This window comes from Anabrus simplex, chromosome 1, assembly GCF_040414725.1.
Source record: "Anabrus simplex isolate iqAnaSimp1 chromosome 1, ASM4041472v1, whole genome shotgun sequence".
In the NCBI taxonomy this organism is placed as follows: domain Eukaryota; kingdom Metazoa; phylum Arthropoda; class Insecta; order Orthoptera; family Tettigoniidae; genus Anabrus; species Anabrus simplex.
In genome coordinates, this window is record NC_090265.1 from 345206437 (window position 1) to 345227781 (window position 21345).

Below are 21345 nucleotides of genomic sequence, written 5' to 3' on the forward strand. Positions count from 1 at the left end.
TTTCAACAGACTGAAAAACCTAACAGTTATAAATTAACTGAGTTGAAATTGAAAAGAAATGGCTTCAGATATCACAAAGAAGATAAGTCGGGATAAATAAAAATTATTGTAGGGGCTTATGGTTATTATCTTTACCCTTTATAATGTTGACCTAAAAGAATAATTCTGATGAAAGACTTCACTCACAAAATGTTACAACATGTCATATGCAATCAGACAAATGGTTCCCAATTCCACGACCAAAACTACGGAAAAAATTTGAAATAGAAAAACTCTATAGACCTTGTGAGGCTAATTATTTACTTCTATGAGAGAGATATAGAAGAAGGAGAGATAGTAACTAGTTTATAGAGCACTTCAAATTTAGCCATCTCGTTCAGTCCTCTTGGTCACCTCACTGTTGCTCGCAGAACTTCATTATTGGGGTCAGGGCTCCATGTCCATATTTAGCCCTGCAAGATGTCCATTCAAATGAAGTAAAAGTCCACATTCAACTCCAATGTCCCATGTTAAAAATTCATTTTGTTGAAAATTATGATCAGCCGAAGTATAGCTTTTAGCTCCACCCTGCAAACTAAAATACACATGTAAGTAATGTGCTTCCACTATGTATAATTCAAAGTCCAATCCGACATGGATAAGACTTAACTTGTCTCTCTGAAGAACATTAAGGTTGTAAGAGTGAAACTTACACCTCAAGCACTTTTACTAACTCATCACATAATGACGTGCAACGGAATTGAACTGTCGTTGGTTGTTAATGACATCATATCAAACCTTCAAGAACAATGTGCAATATTTCCTTTTACATTCTCTTATAAAGCACTGAAATTTAAGAGAAAGACGCTTATTTCTACTTGCTACAAAAAAAAAAAGACTCACAAGATTTTTTTAAACAGGATGTAACATGTGGAAGTTGGCCATGACTCTCATCAGAGTGTGCAGCTATTGGCTGAAAGCAACTTCGCTTGCCAAGAGCTGTCGTTGGACACATGTACAGTGTTGGACCTGAACTTCTGAAAATAGCTGGTCACAATTTTGTGGCCGAAATGGAAGGATGCTCTCATGATATATGAGAATCAGAAACTATTCCCAAGGACTGGCAATCAACTCTTATACATTCTCTCCATAAAAAAATACAGTAAACTACAGATGTGTATCTCTTCATTTGGTTACCTATAAAATCTTGTCAAAAGTACTTCAAAGTCACATTGAACCTATTCTTGATCCACAGATTGGTGAATATGACAGTTTCCATAAAACATGTTCCTGCAGTGAACAGTTCTTTTCACTGAAGAGTATAATCAAAATCAGATTCTTCATGCCAAACGACTTATATTGACTTTTGTTGATTTCATGAATCAAATATATAAGATCAAATTCCACATCAGCATCAGCGCTACCCTTTCTAGGTGTGCACACCCCAAAAATATCAAGTTACCTATTATTTTTAGAAATGAGCCTTGCACTTAGAATTTCAAGTGATTCATCCCTAACTTTTCTCTAGAGTGCAAATTCTTCTTTCACAAGTAGGAAAACTCCCCCTCCTACCATTCCTCTCCTATGATAAACATTCCAGTTCCATGAGAAAATTTCTGCATCCATAATGTTGCTTCCAAGTCATGATTCAACTCTTATTACAGTATCAGGTAACTCTCACTTGACCTTGTGTAGTCCCTGGGACCTGTGACGTTTGTTATATCTCAGTGAGTGGAATGCTTTCTCACCAATTTACTCCCCCCACCCACTACCTTCCTACAGTCATGCCAGTCAGACTATGGTGAGAAGACGTGCACGTGCGGTTGCTTGGTGGGTGAGTATTTAAATACTCATGGTTCATGGGACCACACGAGATCAGTTACATAACTATCTTTATATTTTAATTATCTTATTCTTTTTTTATTAGTGAAATTTGTTATAATGGACCATTCCAAACCTGGACCCAGCTGGATAAATGTACGATCCATGGATTTTGAGAATGTTGTTGCTGATTGACTGCGAGCGGATGAAGTTATCCAACAAAATGTGTTAGACTCCAAAGAACAGATAGGTATCCACGTGCAACATGCTTCAGAAGAAGAGTTTTCAGACCAAGATGATGCCATTACATACCCAGTGATCACAAAACAGCTACTGAGGTAAGTGCTTCAGAAAATGAAGGCACAGAGGCTGAAGATAGTGACATGGCAAGTGAAGAACGTAACCAAAGAGGACAGTGTTTCTATTATGGTAAGAATAGATTCAGGTGGGCTCAAGCTGAACCAGCTAGAAATGTTAGGATGCCGTTGCATAATATTTTGAGACTGCTGACTGTTCGAAGTTCAGCACGGCGTAAAAATCTACTCAGTCCAAAAGAAGCTTTTGACCTGATTTTTGATGAGCGTATGCTTACAATCATTATGACAGCGACAAGTAGAAAGCTCGACCTGATGCAACAAACATTTTTCATAGCGATCACAGAGGTGATATGAGTAAGGTACGACCTCTCACTTTGATAGAACTTAAGGCTTTCCTTGGTCTACTAATTTTTAGTTCTGCTTTCAAATCAAACCATGAAAGCATTCTGTCCTTATTCCTTATTTTTGTGATTTGATGACTTTGCGACTAGTCACTTGCATAAACAAGAGATCCGGGTTGTGCTATCTCTGAAATTTTGAAGTTGTTTAACCAAAAAAAAAAAAAAAAAAAGACATTACCGACCTACGGTTCTGCAAGCTGTACTTGCACCTTGCAGTATGTACCCATGGCCAGTAGGTAGTAATGTTCGGTCTTTGAATGTTAAAAGCTTAGCATAAAATCGTGAAAAATCTTATATATATTCAACTATGGCAGTCCACATCACATATGAGTGTTAAGCTATTAGCCCCAGTTAAGAATTGCCGGTACATCTAATACACTGAACGTATGTTGAACATTAAAGCTTGAAATTTTCTTCACCAAACGAAAATGAAAAATAATTCATGCAGTAGAGGGTTAATAAGGACATAGATCCTGTTACTTAGAAGCCTATTATGATTATGGACTACAACAACACCAAAGGAGGAGTTGACTCAGTACACCAGAAAACATCTATATACAGCAGTAATTGGCGTACAAGAAGATGGCCGATGGCTGTGTGGAACTGAGTGTTGGACATTAGTGCTGTCAATGGTTTTATGATACACAAAAGCCAAGCAGGATTGAAAAAGATGTCACACCTTGATTTTCTGAAGCATTTAGCTAGAGACTTATGCGAGCTACACTTGAGAGAGAGAATGTACAACAAATATGTGGTGAGAGAAACATGTCTAACCATTGTCTGTAATCTAAAACTAAATCTAGATCCCGACAATGAGGCATCAGAGGAAAAACTGATCACAACAAATGTAAACATTGCTCAGTGTGTCCGGTGAAGAAGAGAACAAAAAACCGCTTACCTCTGTCACAATAATGTAAGTTACCGATCTGCTCAGAGCACAGCAAGAATGTTTGCAATGGCTGCGTCAGTGAAAAGAATGAGGACATACTAACCCTTTGCAGGATTTTCTTCTTTGTGTCTGATATCATTTAGAATTTCACTGTCATTTAGATCATACTTTTTTGTGTTAAAATGCATTACTTTAAGTTACCAAATATGAAAGATGGTATTTTTTTTCTAAAGCAAAGACTGAAACCTCACAATTTTAGTAGCTTGAATAATGTATAATTTTTTAAACTATTGCTTTATATTGCAATAATATGGATGTATTTACAGTTATTTAAATCAATAAAAAAAAAGTCCGCCTCTGTGATGTAGTGGTTAGCGTGATTAGATGCCACCCCCGGAGGCCCGGGTTCGATTCCCGGCTCTGCCACGAAATTTGAAAAGTGGTACGAGGGCTGGAACGGGGTCCACTCAGCCTCGGGAGGTCAACTGAGTAGAGGTGGGTTCGATTCCCACCTCAGCCATACTGGAAGTGGTTTTCCGTGGTTTCCCGCTTCTCCTCCAGGCAAATGCCGGGATGGTACCTAACTTAAGGCCACGTCCGCTTCCTTCCCTCTTCCGTGTCTATCCCTTCCAATCTTCCCATCCCTCCACAAGGCCCCTGTTCAGCATAGCAAGTGAGGCCGCCTGGGCGAGGTACTGGTCATACTCCCCAGTTGTATCCCCCGACCAAGAGTCTGAAGCTCCAGGACACTGCCCTTGAGGTGGTAGAGGTGGGATCCCGCGCTAAGTCTGAGGGAGAAACCGAACCTGGAGGGTAAACAGATGATGATGATGATGAAAAAGAAAACAATATCATTTTCGGAATACATATTTTTTATTTTCGTGGTCCGTGGGACCACACGAGGTTACTAGTGTATTTTCCATGAGGTCAATCAAAGGGTAAATATATATCTATGGTATTCAATTATTTAATTCTATTCCTTTCTTTACAATACTTCTATAGTTTAACACTAACAATTTAATGTTATTCTTACTTGACTTCCAGCTCCCTCTACTCTCTAAACAAACCTCCTAACTTATAATGTACCTTTGAGTTTCAAGTGAAGGCCATCTGAGCATAGATCTCTATCTCCTACCCTTCTATTAGAAGGCCTATGACGTAATCAACCAGTTCAGTCTTCTTGATATCCTCAAGGAGATAGGTTTGGACAACAAGACTAATTCCATCATCAGGCAAACTCTGAAAAACACCTATTCACATGTGAAATTTCGGGAGTAAATCATTAGATCAGTTGAGATAATTAAGATTGGTGTTTATCAAGGCAAAGGGCTCTCATCCATTCTTTTCAATTGTGTTCATGAAAAGGCCATCCATGAGTGGAGAAGTAGATTGCCCAATGATGGGATTAAACTGAGCACTGGATCCGAAGCAGTAAACATCAACTGCTTTGCTTTTGTAGATGGTGTAGTCCTAATGGCAGATGACCTCAACATCGCCTGCCTCCAGATTGAAACATTACAAGCGTTAGCTGAAGCTGTAGGTCTCCAGATATCTCTTAAAATAACTGAATTAATGATGTCTGTCATAATACCACTGCATTTCTTGATACTAAATATGGAAAAATCAAATACTGTATTTATTTTATCATTTATTTTAATACATCAGAGAAGGAAGCTTTGAAATATTGGGCTAAATTCATGGAAAGTTTTTCACCTCTGCAAACCCACTTATCAGTCCAGACCGATCTCTTTTTTTTTTTTGCTAGGGGCTTTACGTCGCACCGACACAGATTGGTCTTATGGCGACGATAGGATAGGAAAGGCCTAGGAGTTGGAAGGAAGCGGCCGTGGCCTTAATTAAGGTACAGCCCCAGAATTTGCCTGGTGTGAAAATGGGAAACCACGGAAAACCATTTTCAGGGCTGCCGATAGCGGGATTCGAACCTACTATCTCCCGGATGTAAGCTCTCAGCCGCGTGCCTCTACGCGCATGGCCAACTCGCCCGGTCAGACCGATCTCATGGCAGGTCAAATACTGCCAGTAGGGTAGTATGTCATGAAGCCTTATATGCTGCTGAATGCTTGGCTATCACTCACCATGGTGAGAAAGAGAGGGTATTCCTAGAAAGATCCTTGGCCCACGTCAAAATTCTGAGAGCAAATTTTGCCTGAGGTCAAATGCAGAGCTCTACTCTAAATTTGAAAAGCTATAACTTGTTATGAAGAAGTACCAGTCTATATTTTATGGCTGTCTGTCTGTCTCAAATGCCTAACACCAGAATATCTTGAAGAATTCTTATCTTCTCATGACTTGGAAATTTACTGCTCCATGGGCAACTGCAGTGAAGGAGGATCTGGCTTGTGTCTCTGAGACACTGGTTCAAGAAAGAAGTAAATTTAGGATCTGTGTACATGGATTAAAGGATCTTCCAGAATGATGGATGATGATCTAATGATGGAGATGTGTATGTATTGAATGGGAGGACATATTAAATTTCCTTTGTAAAATGAAAAACCATCAATACAGAATTATTCTAATATCTTGTAATGAGTGAGAAGATGGCCTATTGCAAAGTGGTCTGAAGAGTGAAGAACTGCATTCTTCACCAAGTGGAAGGGGTACTAGAAATGCAGAAAGGCTGATTGGTATTAAACGTGGTTGTAAGAGGCCAAAACAATATGTTTAAAAAATTAATAACAGAAGTTTTACATTTCACTAATTACTTCTGTAGTTTTTAGAGATGCTGAACTGAAAGAAATTTTGTCCTGCAGGAGTTCTTTGCATGCTGGTACATCTACAATGTTTGAATTTGCAAATTCCACTAGACTGAACCAGGATTGAATCCACTTTGATGGGCTCAGAAAGCCTGCTATCTGCTCAGCCTGACTTGAAAATGAAAATCCACAGCCTGTTTCCAGTCATTTGACCGGGTCAGGAATGGAATGAATGAAGCCCCAATCTAGCGGCGAGGATAGGAATTGTGCCGGCTGCCGAAGCCTTGTTGCACTCCTCTGGGGCTCAGCCCGACTTGCATTATTTTTGCTTGAATAAACATGAATGACATGGAAAGCAATGGATTTATTGTCTTGAAACATCCACTGATTTTGGTGAAGATAAAACTTTTGATGCTGGTTAGAGGAAGTTAGCTTGCTGTCCACAATTCTACATCTAAATTCCATGAACACCAAATCTACTCATATCACTGAGGCTTCTCCTATCCTGTAAATGTTCATAAAGAAAAGTGAAGTGCCTAAGAACCCACATAAAGAAAAATATAATTTAAGATCTGTATAAGAAGTGATTCTTATGATCAGAAATAGAGGCACAACTACAGCCATATTTGTACAGTTCTGTAAGTTGTGCAGAATGGATGATGAATTTACAAACATGGCAGACTGTAAAGGGTTTAATTGCCATTCTGAGGAACCATTTTATAACATTTATGAGTGAAATGACATGTGGAACAAGTGACTTTTCTCTTCTAAAACACTTCTCTTACCATCTTAATTATAAAATATGTTTGTTTGGAATGTTTTGTGTACTGAGCAGCCTCTAGTTAGAGAAAGCTGAATGGCATTTGCTGCTGTATATGACAGAATCTACACTAGCAGAAAATTAAATCCCAATACCAAAAAGACATTAATTTAGAGCAATGCACCTTAGACTAAGAAATTGTATAGGTAACATAATTATTTAATTGATTAAAGTTTACAGGTCACAGGTTGAAGTATGTGTGAGAAGACATGTGAGATGGTGGTACATTAATAACCACTGTAGTCACCATGATTTTGAATGCAAGCATACAAACATGCATGCATTGTGTCGTACAGGTGCCGTATGTCATTTTGTGGGATGGAGTTCCATGCCTGTTACACTTGGTCAGTCAAATCAGCTGGCATTGGATGATGTCATCTCCATACGTGCTCAATGGCTGAAAGGTCTGGTGATCTTGCAGACCAAGGCAACTGGTCGGCACTCCGTAGAGCACATTGGGTGACAGCAGCGGTATGAGGACAAACATTATCTTGTTGGAAAACAGCCCCTTGAATACTGCGAATGAATGGCTGTACAGTCGGTTCAGTCACCAGTCTGATATAGAAATCTGCTGTCAAAGGAAATCGCTGCCATGATCACAACTCCTGGTGTACGTTCTGTGCGTCAATGCTGCTGAGAGCTTGGTTCCAAGCACTCACCTGGCCTTCTTCATACCAGCCTACGGCCATCACTGGCACCAAGACAGAAATGGTTCTCATCTGAGGATACAAGAGATCTCCACTCTGCTCTCCAATGAGCTCTAGCTTGACACCACTTAAGTAACAGATAGCATTAATTCGGAGTTAGTGGCATGAACGCTACAGGACGTCTGGCTTGGAGCTGTCCCAAGTAATCGATTTGTTACAGTTCGCTGTGTTACTGCTACCAGCTGAAGCTCTAATGGCTGCTGCAGATAGAGTACAATCCACCATAGTAAATACAGCAGTCTTGCCTCTCCATAGTGGTCATGTGTGGCCGGATCCTGGACTTCTTGAGACAGTGCCATCCCATGACCACTGTTGTCAACACGATGCACTGTGGATGCATCCCTGTCAAGTCCTTCTGCAGAACATCCACCTTCTTGTAGTCCTATTAAAAAGTTATTGTAATTAAAACTAAGCCATACAATAGATGGCCCAACAAAGACATCTGTTTCTGAGCCATTTATAGAGTAAAACAGAATGTTGAAATGCAGTTGGCCTACATGGTATCAAATCAGGTCCGAACCTCCACAGAGTTGTGCCTGAGCCGGAGTTTATGTACGATAGGGTGGCCAGTTCCTTTCTGTTGATCCCTTCCCTTACCCCCCCACCAACAGCACGTGGCAACCCATCCATATCTTGACCACGCCCAGTGTTGCTTAACTTCAGAGATCTCATGAGATCTGGTGTTTCAACATGGCTATGGCCATTGGCACATACAAAGTGATGCCATATTATTATTACTTATATTTATTAATATTTTCTAGCAAATTGTGGCAAGTTATTGCACAGTAAATAACACAATCCCATGTATCTTTTATAACGTATATTCAGCAGTCAAGTAAGTTAGTTACAATTTATAGAACAATGCAAAGAATTGAAAGTTAACATAAAACAAAGGAAACATTAAAAATTAACTTCAGTGTGTACTGTGCCCTTTGATGACATCGTTCAGGAATCATCCATGGAATCACTGACAGAGTTGGATTGCTCTGTGGATATTCCCCACATGTATATGATAGATCTGAAAATTTTGATTTATCTAAGTACTCGATTTTTCTGTTTAATGAGCTTTACTTCATACTAACTGGAATGTGAAAAAATATCTATATTTGTTATCTGGGGGAATGCGCATTGGGCTGCAAACATCCAAATGCACTAGGTCACCCATGACCTCTCAGATATTTTCGAGAACGGTAGTCAGCTCACTTTTCCCTGCAAAATGACACTGAAGTTAAAATCCTCATTGACATTTTCGATTGTTATCCCTCGCCAACCTCCCTTCATCACGACGATAAAGAGAAGGCAGACTTCTCATGTATAACTGAGCTCCCTATCTTGCAGGCTTTGTCCAGTGCATAATCACATGAATGGTTAGAAGCTTTGGCAAATTAAATCAAGTCAGTACTGAAAACCAAGACATGGGACATGGTATCAAGATCTGTGGCCAAGTATGTGATTGAAAGACGAAGTTGTGGACAGCAATGGACATGTACTCCTGACTGCAACTCGTATGAACGGCCTGTATTATTTTCGATGGCAAAGTAGCGCCAAGTGCAAGAACATCACTGAGGACGAAATGGTAGGGAAATTTCCAAAGAAAAATTCCCTAGAATATTGACACATTTGACTAGGACATTTAAATATCCATAACCGCTGCCTTTTCCCTTAATATCAAGATGTGCACAACTGGCCAGGTTCAGTTTCCCAAGTCTCTCTTGATTGAGTGTCGCAAATGCATTAATGTCTTTGCATGTATGAGATGTGCAGTCACTGTCAACACACCAGGTATCACAACGTGCATCGTTCATAATTTGAAGCGCCTGAGTCATCGTCATGTCTCTCAGAACATACAAACACATATGGTCAGCACTATTGGCAGATTGTTCACCAGTTTTCTTTGGTGCTCTGGTCACTTTTATGATGACCTATTTTTCTGCAGTTTGTTGTTGTCCAAGAAATATTGGAAAATATCATTGATTTACAGTACTTTCCACCAGAGCAGATACTAACTGATTTATTGACTAAAGCTCTTACAAGAGCAAAACATCAAAGTTTCACTCAGACGATTGGTCTGGCAATTTGACCCTAACCTGTTTACTGGGTGTGCTGGAAGTGAGAACACACTGAGCAAGTTGGCCACGCGATTAGTGGCATATAGCAATGAGCTTACATTCAAGAGATAGTGGTTTTGAACCCCACTGTCAGCGGCCCTGAAGATGGTTTTCTGTGATTTCACATTTTCACACCAGGCAAATTCTGGGGCTGTACCTTAATTAAGGCCACAGCTGCTTTCTTCCCACTCCTAGCCCTTTCCTATCCCATCCTCACCATAAGACCTATCTGTTTCAGTGCAATGTAAAGCCAATTGTAAAATGAAAAATGGAAGTGAGAACAGCCTTTTCTGTATTATCAGAGGGAAGCACGGGTCATTAACCTATTTATTCATAGGTAGGTGTATATGTAGATTGTAGTACAATAACCTCTATGGATGGTAGTGCAATTCTTTTGTGTTGATATTGTTACATTAAATGAATCAATGAACTCGCATATATAATGTTACCATTGTTTCTATCACGGCTCATACATATAGACATGATATAGGTTTTTGGGTTTATGCCGTGTGAAGAAAATAAGGTGAAATTCTTTACGTTTTGCAGAGATCTTTGCTCTGTGTCATCAGAAGAAAATCTCAACTGTCCACGAGTAAGGCTTCTTTAAGAAGCTTCTTTAAGAAACCTTTCACCTTATTTTCTTGACATGTCATAAGCCCAAAAGCCTATATCATGTCACATTTATATTATTTCTGACTATCTTTTATATATATCATTATAAATTCCTTCAAACTTTAGTTGTTATGTTGCAGTATGTTACTGTCTCTATCCTACACCATTGTTTTCTAATGAGTTATATTTTCATTTCAGACACTTGCATGAAAACACTTGTAGATCCAATTGACTGTGCGGATGAGACATTCATGAAATGCAATGTAAGTCTTCATTGTTTTATAATGGATGAGTGAGAGAGAACGTAATTATGTATTTGTACATTTGATATATCATAATGAGAGAGAGAAAGTGTGTGTAATAGACTATAATGTCTTTAAATAGTCCCAAAATAATGGATGTGTGAGAGATAGGTAGATTATTTCAATGACTCTATAAATGACTAACTGCTGCACCCATTGATGACAGGTTAGTTTTGTACAATTACAGCAGTGCTGTCATCTGGCAGAGATGAGTGACAACTAACAACCATCAGTCACTGAATTGTTAATGTTGATTACTGTAGTTTTAGAAGCTCTGAACGTGTGCCTAACACATAAAACACTATGTTTTTTTCCACACCTCTTATAACTGAATAATTAAGAACAGAGTCTAACCATCATCACCTTGGTTTCCCTCTACTTCTCTTGCCCTCCAAGGCCTAGTCCACTATTCTCCTAGGTAACCAATCCTCCATTTGCCTCACATGACCTCACTACCAAAGTCGGCAGATATATACAGCTTCATCCATCAAGTTTATTCCTAATTTAGCTTCTATTTTCTCATTTTGAATATCCTCCTGCCTTTCTTCACACCTGTTTGTACCACCAATAATTTCACTATTTTCATGTCTGTTACTTCTAACTTATCCAGAGTCCACCCAATTTTCACTTCTGAATATCAACATTGGTCTGAAAACAAATCAATGTAGACAGTTTTGTCCAATAACCAGGCTACTGATTGTTTGTTACATGGGTGTGTAAACAGATAAGTCAAAATCTGTAACATTTATTGAGACACTTTAAATAAGTGTTATTTCAAATCCTACAAATATGTGCTTCTTATCATTATTTTCCAAATGTATCCAAGTATAATGTACCACAGTTTGAATTTCCAATTCCTATTGCATTTTAAAATAATAAACGAAAGGGTCTAAAGCTTTGGAGCTTTTAGCATTCTTGCAGTTGCCCTGTTAAAAATCTGAGGTCAATTAGGAAAGAAAATTTACTAAGGAATATGTTTGGTGAAGGAAACCTCTACACAGACCAATCTACTACACATGATAAACCACAGACTATCAATATGTCCGCTATTGCCTTCATATCGATAAACTTATGTCGTTGCCATGCTCATATAACTATGGTACCTGGTCTGGAAGTAAGATATACGCAATTTTTCACAAATAATTATGCAAATATATGAACACATCTTACATTTTCCTCTCTTATCAGGCATTTGAGAATCTAATTTCTTGAATAAGCCATGAGATTATATTATATCTTGTCTGTCTCCCAAGTTTCTTCTATTTTCATCCCACTGATTTTGTTATTGTCATAACTAACAAGTACCCATGGCTCTGCCCATGTTTATTAATTCAACTGCTAGATGGTTTTACACCACTTATTTAAAAGCAAAAAATGATATCATCACACATCGTTTTTATATACATTTCCTGAAATATATTATTTTATTTTTATTATAATATTGTTACTTTCAATGCTTAAGATACCTAGTTGGTGGATGGCACAAACAACATAAAAGGCCATATTATATAAAAAAACAAACTAATTTTTCATTATAGAGCTTCCAGACAACTTTGTTAAGTGTCCTCCATCTGGAGCTAACATGTATAGAGTGTTTGCCTTTTCAACTCTTGAACAACCCCTGTACAGTTGACACTGGAAGAAGCACCGTTTTCAAAAATAGAGTTCTACAACTTTAAACAATTGTTCTTGTGCCCTGTTGGTGCATAAAGGGAAACTCAAACAGATGGGGAATTGCAGACGTCTAAACTGAAATAGGATATTCGAAGGGATAATTTGAATCTGAGGAATGAATACTACCTCGCGTGCAGCATGTCCATTTATGATGGTAGCTTCAATAATATTCGGTATCACTTTCTTGACTGAGAGTCATGTTTCATTGCAGAGGGAAGGAGGTCTTATATTCCTGAGAAGGATAATCAGGGCCACAATTGACTGCTCCAAGATGTTCCAGGGTACTACAGGTAACTCCAAAGTGTTCAATAGCCCTGTAGTGTAGTTGACAGACTTGTATATCTGTAAATGTCACTTGTTGATGACGCTAACAGCTTCATTTCTTGGAGTAAGAATTGCTTTTTGACCCAGCCATGGGTGATTACTGAAATGCTGTGCTCATCTACAGTGTGACAAAATTTTCAGATCTTTGCATGTCATAGATTTGGCTGGGCATTGCACACATACAGACAGACGAACACTTCTGGATATCACAGATGGAATAAAAATGGCTTCCTGTGCCTTGGAGTTACAATGGCGTTTTGACTGTTATATGTAGTACTATTCCTTGTTTATTATTATCTATCTTATGTACTATACTTTTCCTCTAATGTCTGTGCATCCATCCCCTGTCCTGTTTCTCTAGGGCAGGGATGGCGAACCTTTTCCAACTAGTGTGCCCTTTTAAGTCTGGTTTATTTTTCTCAACTGCATACTGTCCCACTTGTTATTTTCCTTTGGAATGGCTACAACCACCCCACCCACCAACCCACCCACAACCCACCCCCGACTTTCATCCCTAATTCCAAATTATGTTCCATAACATGTTATTACATATACACTGTAAAATAATACATTTCATTGCATATTCTGTGGTCGTATTTTGCCAATACTGCAACAATACATTTTAATAGGTAATTTTTAAGAATACCTAACATTATATTTGTTTAAATAAAGCGCCCATTGTAACACACTTTGTCATTAAGTATTATTGGATATAGAAATCAAAAATACTAATATTACCGAAGGACTTTAAGTGAACTGTCATTCTCAACTTTACTGTGAAGCTTGTTGCTGAATCTTAGTAGCCATGTAATTTATATTTTTTAATATAATGTCATTGGCTTTATGTCCCACTAACTACTTTTACGCTTTTCGGAGACACCAAGGTGCCGGAATTTAGTCCCGCAGGAGTTCTTTTACGTGCCAGTAAATCTACCGACACGAGGCTGGGTATTTGAGCACCTTCAAATACAATCGGACTCAGCCAGGATCGAACCTGCCAAGTTTGGGTCAGAGGACCAGCGCCTCAACCGTCTGAGCCACTCAGCCCGGCTGCCATTTATATAAGGTTCTTAACTTGTTGTCCTCAATAACACACAAGAAGCAATTAGGTCTGAACTAAGACAGTTTCTAACAGTTGACTTCACAACGTTCATTGCATAAAATAGCTGTTCGCAGGCGTATGATGACCCAGACGAAGTAACTAACGCTGTAGCATGTTTCTTCATGGCCGAAAATATTCACCATCAATAGCACACTCAATTTTCACCAATTCCTCAGCAAGTTATAAGAATTTGTTCACCGTTGTACTGCTTTCTTGAAATTCAGTCAACTCCATTTCTAAACTGTCAATATCTAACCTCTCAAAAAATTGATCTTGAACTCACTCAGTGGTGCAATATGAGGTTTTGAAATAAAGTGTGAATCTCGAAGTTGGGATAATCTCTTGGCAACTATTTGTCTTAAAAATTCAAAACAATAAACAGTTACACACCGCGAATAATTATGCGATGCTGGCAACTACACACTAGCCAAACTTCGCTAATTGACTGATGTGGGTGAGTGAATGGTTCGTCGGATTCATCTGATATTTAGGCTATCTCACTTGACTTCTGGACCTATCAGTGTTGAACTGTTGCCATAATGCACATCCGAATGGAACTAGTATTTAGATTTTAGACACTTATTTCTTAAACCTGAAACACTATAACTATACCATGCATCAGATATGTTTTGTATAGTCTATAGTAAAAGACGTAGATAAAAATGTTAATATGTGCATGTGGTGTGCCACCGAAATCATGTTCATGTGTCACCTAGTGACAAGCGTGGCATAGGTTCGCCGTCTCTGCTCTAGGGGGTCAGATGTGAAGTGAGATAATCTTTGTAGCGAGCTTTTATGACCAGATGTCCTTCCTGATATTAACCTTATCAGAGGAGTTAATGAGATGAAATGAATGATGTGATAGTATAAATAGAGAGTGCCGGCACATAGCCTACTCCTGTTCGATAGCACCAAGGGGCCTGCTCAATGCTTTATGCCTCCATATGACGGATGAATCGGAATCAACAGCATCATATGCTCTTACTCATATGAGCACTGTGGAGAGGTTTGGAATTTAATCTAGTGATTAGAAATTGTATACCGTCACCCATCCTATTCTGTTGGCCAACATCCTAGTGGTGAAAATATTTTTGACCAAAATGACTCAAACTGGCTAACCACGGTGCCTCACCATATAGACTTCATGCCTTAATGATCATGGGCATGGACTTAAAATGGCTCCTTGACTTGTATTAAGTTACCTGTCTTATGCACGTTGCCTAGCGGCAGTGAATCTTTGCATTTAATCCTGGTGACAACACAGTGGATTATCATATCCCAATACATGTTTTTTGCCGGTTTTTCGTTCATAACTCACTAACAAATACCAAAATTAAAAATCCATCTTTGAGGTGCATTTGGACCCCCTTCCATCTACCAGTGTTAAAAATTTCAGATCTCTGTGTGCTGTAGATTTGACTCGGTATTGCATGCGCACACATCACACAGAGACAAACACTTCCTTTTATTTTACTCAATAAATACTTATGTAAATTTTTAGGTCGATATTTTGAAATAAAACATGTGACAGATCCCTCTGAGAAAGTTCGTGAAAAATTTCATAAAATTCCCTCAGCATTTTTGACATGATGTCATTTTGGAAGACAGACAGACAGACAGACAGACAGACAGACAGACAGACAGACAGACAGACAGACAGACAGACAGACAGACAGACAGACAGACAGACAGACAGACAGACAGACAGACAGACAGACAGACAGACATTAAGATATACATGTTAAACAATATTGTAAATTATATTAACCTTTAAATAGTTGCACGAGAATTATTACAGAATTAGTCACGCATGGAAGAAATCTCTAGATTCAAGAAAATGTTTTGTTTTAGTCTTATAGCTCATCATATTTAGAATTGTCCCTTTACATGATTGGGGACCAATTTTAAAGCAAATTCACAATATGTTACATGATTTATTCAAATCAAAATAACAGTGTTGTAATAAGGGACAAGAACCAAGCATTACAATGTTATAACCATGGGGTTTACTTCATACAAAAGGAATACACCATAAAGGTCAAAAAAAGAACGTTGAAAGCAGATGTAAGTTTAGAATAGAAAACTAAGACATCATCTGGGCCCAAAATTGCAGCAAAAAGTTTAACTAAATCACATACCGTACTGTCTAATTGAATATAGTGAGAAATCATTCTGGAATTTTGTTTTAAATTGACTGAAAATTATGTGCACTTGTCAAACTTTGTGTCAAAAATAGAATAATATAATTTCCGCACTGTTTTCAGACCAACTTTGCTTTACGGGAGCGAAAGCTGGGTGGACTCAGGATATCTTATTCATAAATTAGAGGTAACAGACATGAAAGTAGCAAGAATGATTGCTGGTACAAACAGGTGGGAACAATGGCAGGAGGGTACTCGAAATGAGGAGATAAAGGCTAATTTAGGAATGAACTCGATGGATGAAGCTGTACACATAAACCGGCTTCGGTGGTGGGGTCATGTGAGACGAATGGAGGAGGATAGGTTACCTAGGAGAATAATGGACTCTGTTATGGAGGGTAAGAGAAGTAGAGGGAGACCAAGACAACAGTGGTTAGACTTGGTTTCTAACGATTTAAAGATAAGAGGTATAGAACTAAATGAGGCCACAACACTAGTTGCAAATCGAGGATTGTGGCGACGTTTAGTAAATTCTCAGAGGCTTGCAGACTGAACGCTGAAAGGCATAACAGTCTATAATGATAATGTATGTATGTATGTTAAGGAAAACACAGGAATGCCCACAAAGTAGTCACTGATTCAATCATGTTTACATGGAACCTAAGTTCATGCCATGTATGAAAGTATTTCACTTCATTCATCAAAAATCCCATCTTCTTGAAAATTCCCATTGTTTACTCAATCCGCACAGTACATCATTCAATGTTCTGTGCACAGGAACCTTTGGCAGAACATACATGACACTTTGAAGAGCTGTTCTGTTCGCAAGTATAAAAAGCGCAGTGCCCAATTAATTGGTATGCATTTCCAGGGAACTTATTGTTGTCTTCAGCTGTTGTGCAATGTAGGGTAATGGGTTTCGCATCTTCCAATAATCCATGCAGAGTTCACGAGACAAATTCTTCAGGAATGCCCTCCGGGTTTGTGTCATATATTCCATTTGCCAGGAAAATTATATAGGCATTTATTTCTCCAGTGCATATGAGGGCAATGAAGAGTAATAGAGGCCATCTCTTAACCCTGTTTACATAAAAAATTGGAATGATGACAAGGTCATTACAGGATTGCTCACTTTCTGAAGAGTGCCTGAATTCTAAAACATTATCCTCATTTTCATCTGATAAACCTCAAACATCTGATTTATCCATGATTTTTTCGAGTAAGTTTCTTATCTGTTCCTCCTCCCGTAAATCTACCTTGCTACAAAAAATCTAACAAAAAATGCCGTTAATGTGTGACTTATGAGAGAAAGACTTTGCATTACGCTAATACATGCGCAGATTTGTTATGTATAAGATTAGAAGAAATACTCGGCAAACAAATCAAATACGTATAAAATGTTACTTACCAACGACCTTTGGCAGGAAATCACATTTGTAAACAGGTAAAAAAAGAAAATAAAACCACACACACAGAAAATATATAACCATGCTTATTAGTTGTGCATGGAGGAAATGTTGGGGCTCAGACAACAGTCTAAGAAATGTCCCTTCCCTGCCACAGGAGATAAGCTGCAATGATGAATTCCACACAGGGCGAATCCAAATGAATGAGGAGGAAGGTATAGTGGTGGACAGCTTTGCCAGTTGCATGTGAAGTATAACAGGCCCGGAAGAAATCTCCGTGTGTGACTAATTAAAGGTTAAAATGATATTTTAATGTTGCTGATTCATATCAGGGCTTGGAACTTATTTGATCACATGTGTTTATTATTGTATCTTGCTAAATAATTTGTCTTATTCTGGAGTCAGTGCTGTTTCCTGAGACTTGATGAAAGCATCAACTTTTGAATTTCTGTCATGATCTAATTTTTACAGATAAAGTACATTTTACTTGATGTCTTTTCGAGATTGGTGTAGCATCATCTGCATAGTAATAATAGAGAATACATGAACATATCTGGTTATTTCCTCTCTTATACCAGAAAATAATAATAGGTAACACACAGTATGCTGATAAATAATGAACAAATGAGGGAAAAATAAACAAATACAATTAACAAGGACAACTAACAATTCCAATTCGATAGTTATATTTTTATCGCTGACTTTAATATAAATTCAAATAACGTGACACAATCTGCAAACTTCACTCAATTGCTTTTCGAAATCTGGGCCATGAAGATTCCTTTCCCTTTCCATACTTGTCCTATCTCAAACTCTACCCCTGACACCTTAATTCTTTCCCCCTTCTTTTCCACTAACCTTTCCATAGACAAACTCCTGGTTGATTCCAATAACCTCGCAGCTTTCCTTACCATTCCCACTGTTTTGTATACAACCTGAACCCAGCATTCTAGACCTCCACCTACTAGAAGATACTCCCAAACAAATGGGACTAATTACCGAAACACGATCAATGATCTCCTTCATGACTCCCCTCCCCCCACCCTTCCCACTCTACTATCCCTCATAGCTAAAGTTGAACATGCTCTGCAAACTGCTGACACTCTCCACATACCCCATCATTCTTATCATCCTACTAAGCTTCCCATCCCTTCAATAACTCTATCTCTCCTTAAAGTAGCTCATGATTATTATCATTCATACTTACGAATCCACGACCCTGTGACTTTACTCGCCCACCAACGGACACTCTCGACATGCTTGCTCTTTTATTAAAGCTATAAAGAAAAATCACTGGAGTGATACCTGTAACAACCCGTCTGACATGCACAACTCATGCAAATTCTGGACACCCACCCCTCCTACTACTGCCAGAGAAAAAGCAGATGTTTTTGCGGACTATTCTTTTACTCTGTTTTCTTCTTCATCCTCTCCCCATTACAACCATCCTGATGAACCTACAATTGTACAACATGATGACCCCTCTCTCCTACATATTCAACCTTTCTTTCTCCACTTTAGAGTTGTAGATTTCTCCCATCCTTTAAATGCTCCGTTCACCCCACAAGAAATTCTAAACTTCAACCACCATATATGTAACACTGCTCCCAGCTCCGATCATATCACCTATTGCTATATTCGAGAAGCCCCCATCTCCCTCATTTACATTTTATGTATTATCTACAAAAACATATTATATACCGGCTTGTACCCCGAACACTGGGGCCAAGCTGTTATACTCCTCTTTCTTAAAACCCAAAAAGACTCTCTTTGACATTCGATCATACCAACCCATCTCTCTCCTGTCTGTACTTTCCAAGGTTTTCAAAGGCCTTTTTATGTCAGAGAATGTCCCATTAATTACAATCCCTTCATATCCTACCCGACTCAAAAGCCGGCTTCCGAGATCATTTCTCCACAGATGATCACCTGTTCCATATCACTTCCTCTCTGGACACCTATCTTCACACTCACCGCCCTGCTGCCTTAGGCCTTTGATACAGTCTGGCATGAAGGTCTTGTTTACAAACTTTCACACTTGCCTTTACCCCCTACCATCCTATGCCCATTATTCAATTATCTGAAATGTAGAACTGCTACAATATCTATTCATGGCACCCATTCATATAGATTTCCCATTAATTCTGGTGTAGCTCAAGGTTCTCCTCTTTCCTCATTGCTTTATCTCCTCTTCACCTATGACATTCCCCATCCTGCTCCCCCCAACCCTTAGACTGTATCAATACACAGACGATCTTGCTATTCTTGCTCTTGGACCCACCTTCACCTCTCTTTCCAATAATCTCCAAACGTACCTCAATACCCTCAAAACATGGCTGAATTCCTGGTATAACATTCCCCTTTTCAAAATTAAAATACTGACATACCGGTACCTTGAAATTCAGTTTCAAAATAATTTTAAATGGAAACATTATTTAGCTTCCATTCATCGTAAAGCCCTTTAACATTTCTGAGCTTTTCGATCCCTCACAGGTTCCTCATGGGGACTAAAACCTCATCACATCCTTCTACTTTATAAATCCTTCATCCGCCCCTTACTTATACCTCCCTGACCTGGATATCAGCTTATCCCACGGAATATGCTCGACTTTAACGACTTGTGATATACATGTTGATTCCCATAGGGAGCCTGAAATAGTTTTCCCAAATGAGAAAATTTATAATACCAGTGTAGTTGGTCTGTTATTGGACATTAAAGTTTCCAACTAACTCATTCCTGGTTGCCAGCGTTTTGCCCCAGTGTGCTATTTACCAACTGATGAGCCCAATTTAGCACACTGGGATGAAATGCTGGCAACCAGGAATGAGTTAGCTGGAAAATTTATAATTTCCAATAACGGACCAACTACATTTGTATTTCACGACTTGACCGTCATGCTATCAGAATTACCTGTCACCTTCCTCTTGTTACCCCCTCAGCTAACTTTCTACCTTACTACAATTTCTCCAATGTCTTCACTCATCTCCCTTACGCCTCAAGTATCTCACTAATGGTAACCTACATAATAATCCCGTCATAAAAGAAGCAATTACATTGTCTCCTCGAATCCTTCAAACTGTCTACTTCTTCCCCCCTGCCACTCCTTAACTTCCACTCACCTCTCCACACCACAATCAATATCATAAACATGCTATCCCCTTTAATATATTGCTCGAGTTCATTGCTCCTGGCTGCGGTGGCACTTATCTCCGCCACACACCGATAACAGCACCAAAAGCACCCTCACTGTGTCTTATCAATGCAGTTTTTTTTTTTTTTTTTTTTTTTTTTTTCTTTTCAGAAAGCAAGAATTAGCTTTTCAGGGCCATAGCAAAAGTATGGAATCAGACAACACTGTTATTGAATATTTCAATTCCCTAAGAGAATTTGATCACTTACTTGCCAAGAGAGTTCTACATTATTTTGTGGTACATCTCCTGCAATTAAAAACTACATAAAATCTGCAGTTAGTAGAATTATGATCAGCAAAATAAAAACCAAAATACAAAATGCTCCTTTCATATATATTATTATTGACAAAACAAGTGCCTGTTGGAATCAAAGCACAGTTGCGATATAATCTACTGTTTTTAAGACATAACTGAAATCACACTATTCACTAATGAACACACCAAAAATATAATCTGCCTACACCTCTTAACAATGTCAATGGAGAGCAATACAAATTCTGATAACTTGACACAAACGTAATGCATAGTAATGACAAGTCTCATCTGCTGGCGATTCAGATGATTGTGCTGCCACTGCTGGAAGAACACACTCTTCAGTTGGCTTGCAGCTGGAAGGAGAAGAGCACACACTTCCGCTTCTATATGATATGGCAATGCTAAGGAAAGGTGTATAGGTTTCACAAATGTCAGTTCAGGAATAACTGCTGCAAATTTGCTTCAGCATGTGGGAAATGTTTTTACAGAGTATAATATTGGCCACAAGTAGATTGCACAGACTTATGATGGTGCGATAGTAATGGCAGCAAATGGATTGAAAACAAAAGTTAAAGAAAAGT

General features: G+C 38.6%; 1 protein-coding gene across 2 annotated transcripts in view; it reads left to right on the forward strand.

The window, feature by feature from the left end:
- LOC136865981 (general odorant-binding protein 19d) overlaps positions 1-21345 on the forward strand; it is a 143128-nt gene that overhangs the window by 77090 nt on the left and 44693 nt on the right. For both annotated transcript variants that reach the window (XM_068226377.1, XM_067142570.2), the window contains exon 3: positions 10567-10631. In XM_068226377.1, coding sequence (XP_068082478.1) covers positions 10567-10631 — 65 coding nt within the window. The remainder of the gene's footprint in view (positions 1-10566; positions 10632-21345) is intronic.